The 9,621-nt window shown below is 48.0% G+C and overlaps 1 protein-coding gene across 10 annotated transcripts in view; it reads left to right on the plus strand.

Moving 5' to 3' along the window:
• Positions 1–403: 403 nt before the first annotated feature.
• The window catches only part of LOC118315408 (coiled-coil domain-containing protein 136-like), a 22,899-nt gene continuing 13,681 nt past the window's right edge, over positions 404–9,621 (plus strand). For 3 of the 10 annotated variants that reach the window (XR_007030994.1, XM_047333379.1, XM_047333381.1), the window contains exons 1-2: positions 404–566; positions 9,229–9,558. Coding sequence is in view for 9 of the 10 variants with exons in the window: in XM_047333379.1 (XP_047189335.1) it covers positions 419–566; positions 9,229–9,558 (478 nt within the window). In the remaining variant the exon portion in view is untranslated. Of the gene's footprint in view, positions 567–754; positions 945–1,043; positions 1,188–1,826; positions 1,870–1,931; positions 2,186–2,278; positions 2,507–2,633; positions 2,835–7,928; positions 8,469–9,228; positions 9,559–9,621 lie in introns of those variants that run through there. The other 7 variants (XM_047333382.1, XM_047333384.1, XM_047333385.1 and 4 more) reach the window with 7 other exon arrangements.

The following is a 9,621-nucleotide window of genomic DNA, read 5'->3' on the forward strand; positions in this document are numbered from 1 at the left end:
ACACTCTGTGGGACTGCGCTCTGTTACTGAACAAACAGCTCATCTGTCTCCAACACGTCCCTGCTGCAGAGCAACCAGACCTACGTGCAGACAACTTTTCGTTGTTCAATCTTCCTTTTTCTGGGGTTGATTTATTTTTAGGTTTTAGCTGAAGCATGGGTGAGGACTGCCACAAAGAAATTTTGAGAGTATCTTTGTGGCAATCCTGCCAAAATCCTGCCACACTATAGGATGGCACTGGAGGACTGAAGCCGATCGGCCCGTGTGTGTGTGTGTGTGTGTGTGTGTGTGTGTGTGTGTGTGTGTGTGTGTGTGTGTGTGTGTGTGTGTGTGTGTGTGTGTGTGTGTGTGTGTGTGTGTGTGTGTGTGTGTGTGTGTGTGTGTGTGTGTGTGTGTGTGTGTGTGTGTGTGTGGGGAGATGTGGGATGACTTGACAGATGCCTACTCGCTCACTCTCCTGGTCTGGAGATTACGGCTGCCCGAGGAAGAGAACGGGCATCAATCTCTCTCAATCTGCTGCCTTCCAACCCTTCTGTCCTTGAGAGATCTCTTGCTGTTTATTGCAGGTATCTACACACAAACACCTCTGAGCCTCTGACACAGACTTTGCTTCTTTCTATTTCCGTTACACAAACTTCTGCTTTTTTTCTTTTTCTTTTTTTTAACCATTTCCTCTTTCAGATGCTTTCTGTTTCCACGTGAGAGCATATTTGAATAACTTGTCTGTGTCTGCTTGTGTGCTAATATGTGTGTGTGCAAAGCACTTCCTGCCTTCTGACAGTGCTGTGATAGGAATATCCTCCGACTGGGCCAGCGGGCGGTTAAGCCGTGCCCTCCTTTCCTCTCTCTGTGTTCTACGACACACCTCACATTTCTGGCTTCCTATGTGCTGCACAGAGGTTGCCAGATGTGATGATGTCTTGGCTGGAGAAAGAAAGAACAAGGTGAGAGACAGACAGAGAGAGGAAGAGATGTGTGTGTGAAGAGTGTGTGGTGAAAAAGGAGAGGGGGGGGGGGGGTTCCAATGGTCTTCATAGCATAAGAGCCACTCTTCATTAGCAGTAAACAGAGATAGAATGAGAGTCAGACATGGGAGGGGAGGACATGAACAATGGAGGGGAAATGATCACAAATCCGCAATGTTTGCTGTCAGCCTCCACTGCAACACTGTCTGGATCTCATTATAGGTAAAAATCATTTGGCTTAAGGGCTGAGGCCCAACGTGCACAAGTGTGTGTGTGTGTGTGTGTGTGTGTGTGTGTGTGTGTGTGTGTGTGTGTGTGTGTGTGTGTGTGTGTGTGTGTGTGTGTGTGTGTGTGTTTTCAGGAAAGTACAGAACAAGGTTGAACGCAGCAAAGATGCATGTAGTTTATATGCATGCATATGTTTTGATGCTGTGATCTTCTCAGCTCCTTTTGAAAATCTGTTGTTACAGCTCTTTGCACTCATCATGACACCTTCAAATCCTCCACTTTGTTTGTTAGGAACTCGACAAGACAGTTGGAATTCACATGATAACAAAATCAAACAATTTTAACATTTATTAACACAAATACGATTTTTTTTGGGGGGGAAACTATGATATATGATATTAATCATGAGTATTAATACTATAATCTGTGGTACATAGACATACATATACTTATTTTAATGGAAGGGGCATGACAACGTGGACGAAGACTTCAAAAATAGTAAACAGGAGTCTAAGTCAAGCAGAGAGGGGGGGGGGGGGGGTTGGTGAAACTGATCTTTCCGTATGGAAAACAGCATCTTTCCCTTCATTCTCCTCCTCCCACTTCCATCTCGGCATCTCTCCCACGCTCCAGAGCTCAGCACTCAACTCCCCGGACCCTCCCAAATTCTCCCGAGGTACAGCCCGTGTGCGTGTGTGTGTGTGTGTGTGTTTGCGTGCATGTGCGTGCCTGCGCTTGGCGCTGGAGCCTTTGAGTGCCTGTGAGTACTTGACGCTGTGCTCAGCCCTCTCCGTCGCTCGCTCGCTCGCTCGCTCGCTCTCTCTCTCTCTCTCGCGCTCTCTCCGCCTGCAGCTGAGGTGGGCGTGCGGAGCCTCTGACCCTCTCTCGCCCACACTCCCGTTCCTCCGTCTCCCCCTCTTCGCTGCGGCTACAGGGGACTATGGATGGACTGCGTTTACCTCCACTCATCGAGGAGGCTTTGGACTCTACAGGTCTGTGCAGCCGCTTCCGTCGGCGATGTGTTTACAGTATCTGCGATGATGTTGCGGTGCGCGATTTGCCCGTGCGGCTATTTTTAGCCGCTGCCGCACAATACAGACCAGAAAAGACAATAATGTGGAGAGGGTCCATGTCTATCTCTGCTCCTGGGGTGAGGCGGAGGAGCAGAGGAGAGGAGCTCAGGTGGAAGGAGGTGGGGGGAGATTACAAACGCGTCTGGCGTTTTATTTAGGAGCTGTGGTCGAGCCGACTGACTGGCCGGTGGATACAACTGTGGCATCTGTGGACATTTGATGGAAGCGACAGGCTGCGAGGTAAATGGATGGCTGCCAGCAGGAGGCAGGAGATAATGTAGTCCAGCCAGACCGTGTGTTATTTGTGATATTCTGAGGCAGATGGGAGAACTGATGCGCCGTGGAGCCATGATGCAGTGTTGGCTGTAGAATCTCTCATATTGCTCAGATTGTTTTTTCAGCCTCGCAGTTGAAATTCTCGTGGAAGACCCACTTTGCATGGTTGTGCTGAAACTGCAGTCGAGCTCGCTTGGCAACTTCCCTATACCACAGGCCACAGCTGTGGGAGGATTTGGCACAGTGCATCTTCATATTTTATGCCCCACTAAAGGATCAGTGCTCTGTAGCTGTGAGTAAAAAAAAAGAATTCAGGGGAGAATGTGTGGAATGTTGTTTTTGTGTTTGCAAGTGTGTTTGCATGTTGTGTGAAGACAGAGCAACTCCGACGGGGACACTGATCGGAGGATGTTTATGGTGTGGAGCGGCTCATAGTGAACCGCAGGTCAACAGGCTCTGGACCAGCAGCCAGTTTGCCAGATTCTGGTTTCCTTTTCCTGTATAGTACTGTCCTCCAACTGAACTTTCACTGAGATGAGTGTGTTGGATTATTTCTTAAAGCCCCCCCCCCCACCGTGCTATTTAATAGCTGCAGACTTATTAAATCACAAAGTGTTCAGAGAGTAATTTCCTTTCTAACATGTATTATGCTATTGACCTTCATAACATGGACGCTCTCTCATGAGACATTCTTCCTCTCTAACAAGCTTGTTCCTGTTATCCCGCCCTTTGGGGACCTCTATTCCTTCCATCACAGCCCGAGGCCGTGCTTTTAGAGCCGGAAATTTAGCATCCAGTGAAGGCAAGTGTCTGACTCAATGTGGCATGAATCCTGACTGATTGGCCGTAACAAGGGTTTGAGTGACAGCTAGTATTTACTTGCATCCTGTTTTAAACTTCTTTTTTTAAAATGTCCCACTCTCTGGGATATAAATGGATTAAGGTGCATTTATTCTGTCCCGGCTGATGTCAGTTTTAGCTACACATCAGTCTGGGTTCTTCGAAGAAGGAGACTTTATTCTGAACAGTAGTTATTCTCTGGGCTTTCATTCGGAGCGCCGTTTCAGTCGTGCTGGGGATAAATTTCCACTCTTGCGCTGGAAGAAATGCTTGTAACATCACTTGTTGTCACATCTACCAACAGGGAGTAACAGATGCTCTCACACAAACACACACATCCACTGATCAGTACCACACCATCAGAGGCTGATCTGACAGCTGCTGGTTGTCTGTGTGTGTCTTACGAGTATCGTCCACCATATTGTTGTACTCCCACTTGCACGAGTCGCAAAAACCATCTCTCCCCATCCTTCTCTCTATTCCACCACTCAGTATCTCTTCCCTCTCTCTTGCTCGCAATCCTCTGCTCTCTTCAGCACCCCCCCCACACACACACACGAACACACACACACACACACACACACACACACACACACGAACACACACACACACACACACACACACACACACACACCACACAGACACACACACACACACACACACACACACACGAACACACACACCAGCGCAAACCTTTGCACCTGCCAGCGCCTCAGCCCACACAGCGTTTCTCTCCCCGTCCTCTCCTCTCTTTGCCTCGCGCTCTCCAGAGTTGTGCCCTCACGCTGTGAAATTCACATCGGCAGTGATACTCGCCCGAGGGTGCACAAACAGGATTTGTCTCTCAGCTCTCTAGAACTAATAAATAGCAAAATCGCTGCCTCGGACAAACTCTGTAGATCTGGGAGCTGCGGAGACCTCTGAGGAAAAACAACAAAGCCCGTCTCTCACATCAGTGTAAAACATGGTCAGTCATGGGGCTCAATGAAAACAAATCTGACATGCTCCTCCACATTAAGGCTGCTCCTTTTCCTCTCAGCCCCTGGAGCCCCTTCAGTTTGACATGTTTCCCTGCACCACCCTGTCGCAATTTTCCCCTCCCGCTAGACTTTTGTGCTTCATTTTAAAAAAGGCTTTCAAAGCACTCTGCAGGTCCCTGACAGAACTGGATGTGCCACCTGTGCTTTTATTCTCCCTTGGTTGCCTAATGGGAAAAAAACCCCCTCCTAAAACTTTCAGGTGAATAAGGGGGTCATGAGCTCAAGCAGCTCCTTCCTGCAGCTTATTCTGTTAACTTTTCTTCTTTGGGAGAAATGCTGTACATTGTCAACCTATAATTCCTGTGCCCTCTTTCTCTCTGGATCGTTGACCTGTCTGGATTTGGCCGCATCACGGCGAGCTGTGGTATCACCGCTTTCCTTTGTGTGATGTAAAACCCTCCGGGGAGAGTGCTTTCGGGTGGGAGGCACTGATTTGTGATCAAATCGATTATTACAGCATCATTCGTTTTAGACGGCTTTGTTCTCTGTCGCTGTTCATTATCCCATAACGAAATAGCTAAACGCACACACGCACACACACGCACACACAAACAGACCCCTTATAAAAACATACAGTCATACAGTATGAACACACTGACACAGTTTTACTTCATACTCATATAATGAGGCCATATAATAACACATACTGTGATGCCTCTCTATTCCTCAAGCCCACTTTCTTTTATTTCCCTTTGAAAGTGCAAACAGGGATTCTTCCATTTCAACAACAGAGTAGCTCATTACGTGAGCACAACTCTTGGGCGCTTGTGGTTCCTGTTTCTTTTCTTGTCTTCTCCTGCTGCTGCTGTTCCTCACATCCCCGGTTATTTCAGGCTTACAGAGAGAGAGAGAGAGAGAGAGAGAGAGAGAGAGAGAGAGAGAAATTAACTGACAGCTACATCATTTGACTTCCACCCCTGAAGTTTACTCCTCATCTCGTCTCATGCAGTTTGAAGTCGCCAAATTTCATACGTGGGTAACATCGTCACCATGTGGGCTTCATCAAGGGGCTTCTGATTGGACCGCTCGGGCTTTGTCTGTGGGGAAAAGCAATTCGAAATGGAGAGGGTTCCATTATAAGCAAAACTGCGGGCAAAAACCATCCCCCCACAGCTTTACTACCAGGGTGACTTTCCATGCGCCGCGGCCCTGGGTTGTCGGTGTGCAGAGGTCACCATGGAGATGTATGTCTCCACCTGCCTCCTGGTAGCTTCGTGAGGACGGCAGCAGCTTGAGTGCCCTCAGGCCGTACCATAACTTCTTCCCCTTCCTTGCATCTCTTTTAATGTCTTCCCCTCCTCTCCTCTTTTTGCTCTCACACAGTCTCTCTCTTTTTACGACCCTCCTCCTCTCCTCTCCTCTCCTCTCCTCTCCTCTCCTCTCCTCTCCTCTGTGTTATGTGTTGGTGAGGAAATGTGCCAGTGCAGAGAAAATGCTTCAACATCAGTGCTGGGCCGGCTTCAAAGCTGGGGTGGGAGGGGGTGGTGTGCATTATGCATGGTCTCCTACACAGCCGAGGAGATCGGTGGCATACACACTGAAAACATGCTGTTACAACATGGAGGACTTATGAAATCGTATGAAATCATATATGGCTAGCAGGTGTGGTGCACAAGAAGAAGAACATAACGTTTTCACATACAATTTACACTCCTGCCTCATTCAAACACGGTGTACACACAGAATCACACAAAAATGCTGCACATACACATGGTTGTGCACCCACACGCACACACACACACACACACACACACACACACACACACACACACACACACACACACACACACACGCACACACACCTGTCACAGAACACCTGTAGACAGCCTGCAGCTCTTGTTAGTCTCAGCGAGCCACCATTTCTCTTCACAGCCGATTTGACTCCAGATGTTCGTCTCGATACAGTAAAATTAGATATTCAGCTATCGCAGGCACCGGGAGAGAAGAGCTTAGACTCAGTTGCTACATACAGACACTCTCTTTAAAATGCCTTATGCCACATTCTGAAATAATTTAGCAATTTTTTGAAAAGTGAAGAAGGAGCTACGGTAAAATTTGCAACCCCTTGAGCAGACATACCCTGCTCAGTATATTGCTCTCTAGTCTATCACATTGTAATCCTCAATTTTTGCAAAGTGTCAAATTTCATCACACTCGTCACTCCGCCACCGAACAACAAGTCAGGAGTACAACAGAGGGCTTGTGTTGACACATTCATGTTATGTGTAATCTCAGGCAGCTATTCTTGCGATGCTTACAAGGAGCCCATTGGCCGGCTTGTTGTCTCTCTTCTACAGTGGCACACTGTTCGCACTGACACACTCAATGTGTGCGGCAATGTGATTATGAAGGAATGTGCTGTGGCCAGATAAAGCCATCCTCTCCCCGAAGCTGTGACACTGCTCCTACGGCGACTCTCCTGCCCAGCCCCGCTCTTGTATTCGTGCGGCGTCCGTGTCTAACGCAATCCCAGCGCGACTAAACACCAGCGCCGTGCCAAGTATGCGGTGGAGTGATCACAGGTGCGATGGCAGCCAAGTCTTTCGCTCAGTGTGTTTGACATTCACTCGCAAGGTTGGCTGATAGCGTTTCTTTAAGGAGTGAAATGATTAACAAGATGTTGGGGAAACAACTGGCTACAAAGATATGGGAACACTGGACAGACATGTAGGTGTAGGCTCTTTGAGGGGTTTGTGTCCAGTTGATTGGCACATTTCAATATGTTTAGATGTTCCATTGTATGATAGTGCATATTTTGTTGTCAAAGGAAGTCGAAGACAGTTGAGGAGGAGTTTCTTGTCCACTGCATCTAAAGGCTTTCCATATCTGTTTCTCATCGCCCAACTGCTGTAAGGAAAGCATGCAGTAACTGTGAACAATGCACACTGAACAATACATTAACTCTTTGTTTATGATCAGCTGTCATTTGTGCCCATTTGAGGTCACGGCGGATAACTGCGTCTACAGAGTCGGGAAACTAAAATACAGCGCAAATCTCTTTCCGAGTTATTACACCCCCGACGAGACACCCCTGTAGGATTTAGATGGGAGTGATATTCAGTGGAAACGTCTTTAGCTGCCTCCGGCTACAGAGGCAGCTCCGGCTCTCTCTCGCTGGCTGCCACGCGGCCCCAGCTCTGTCTCTTTATGACTAACTCATTACGCCGACATCAATGTTTAATGACAAAATAGCCCAGCGCTCGTGAAGACCTCTTTACACGCCTCTCGGGGCCAGCCATGTTTGAGCTAACAGGACAAAAATAAGGCTGCAGCTCATGTCATACACTCATGACAAAAAAAATGCTGCGGCCGCGATATAGTTACATTTAGTGAGGGGAACAACAAGGCAGAGAAATAATTACCGCAAGAAAATGGAAGCCCCCCCTGAGCCACGACGACACTGGTGAGCGTCACTCTTAATTAGGGAGATCTTTAGTTAATGCTCTGTCGTCTCCCCTGCTGCACCTTTTTCTCTCTCTCATCACTTCTCCCTATTACCGTCTCTCAGCGGGCACCGCCACCCCCTCTCATCATCACACTGCGTCCTTTGCGCAACCGGCAAGTTTCGGAGCACTTGGAGAGCACTCGCACAACGAGCGCGTGATGCTCCATATGAATTCTGAGTTCTAGAGAGAGATTACAGCAGGCCAGTGTGCGACGCAAGCAGAGTTTCACAGGACGAGACTGGAAATGGCCCACGAGCGATGGTGCACCTTTGAAACTGCTCCCGAGAACACACCGGCACACAGTGAATTCAATCTCCATTTAGCTCTGGGCTTTTCCTGCCTCACAGCAAATCTCATTTGACTAATGGGAAAAGACTTCAAATGGGAAATTACTGTTGGGTTGTTGTGCTGTAAATGATGCCGTCCCGTTGTGTTTTCTGAGTTTCTCTTATAACAGCTGTTATAATGTCAAACCAAGTTTATTTGCTTTGCCCTGCATCATTTACAAAGTCCGCTTAAGCTTCACGACCCGGGCTTCCAACAGCAAAGACGAGGAAAAACCTCTACCGAACAGCCAAAAAAAGGAAAGAAAAGAAACAGGTAAACTCAATGTGATGTGACACAGTGTAATAAGAGAAAGATTACATCTATTTGTCACATCTCTCTCACTATGAGTGGTAGCATGTGTTTTTATGGTCTTGCGGCGCATTGCTGAGTGGTGAGTCATAGTGATCGCTTCAACATACTGGCCCACCTCCCCGCCCTTCTCGCTCTCGGCCTCGGCTAACTCGCTCCACCTGCTGGTCGAACATTTGAACTCACAGTTTTGCGGAATTTAGGAACGTAAAACAAAATGTCAGCGTGTGTCCAACATGTTAATAATTTGACTCACTTGACCTCTAAATGGTATGTAACCTTTGTAACCCAGTTTTCGGCATATATTGCTTCCCCGAGTGAACGATTTTTCTTTTTTTTCTTTTCCCCTTTCTGTCATAATCTCAGCTCTGATCTACTGAATGACTTGCCCATTATTCTGAATGTTTATATTCGTATGTTAAATCAGGATACATGATTCATGATTCTATATTCTTGCCTGGTATGTAACCTGTTACACCTGGCAATAAAACTGATTCTGATTCTGATTCTGATGAGTTGAGGCTGGAGCACAATGGACCCAGTGCCACTTTCATCACAAGATGGTGCTGTTGATTCAAAAGAAAACACAACCAATTCTGTGTTTGAAGCATGACTGAATTTAGGTGAAAACAAAGGGGTTTTGTCCCCCCCCCCACCCGTCTCCCGTCTCCCTCTCTCCCTATCAGGCATCGCTATCTAATCTACCCTGTGCTCTTTCCTCCAGATGACCCGTGTGATCTGAAAGCAGAGACCGACCCCACCATGGACAACGAGATAACTGCCAAGGAGAGAGGCGTCCTGGAGGAGGACAACGAGAAGGAGGAGATGGACCAGGAGCGAGCTCGGGAGGAGGAAGGGGAAGAGAAGAAGCAGAGGGAGGAGGAGGAGGAGGAGGAGGGGGAAGGGGAAGACAAGGGCAGTAAGGAGCAGGAGCCGCTGACGGAGGAGCAGGAGCTGGAGGAGCTGAGGGCCCAGGTGCTGCAGGTGCTGCTGGAGCTGGAGGACGCCAGGGAGACCTCCAGCCAACACCAGGAGAGTTTCAACGAGCTGCAGGGTGAGACCACTGACACCTACAACACTGTATAATCTATTATGAACAAACAAACATTTGACCAAA

This window comes from Scophthalmus maximus, chromosome 7, assembly GCF_022379125.1.
Source record: "Scophthalmus maximus strain ysfricsl-2021 chromosome 7, ASM2237912v1, whole genome shotgun sequence".
In the NCBI taxonomy this organism is placed as follows: domain Eukaryota; kingdom Metazoa; phylum Chordata; class Actinopteri; order Pleuronectiformes; family Scophthalmidae; genus Scophthalmus; species Scophthalmus maximus.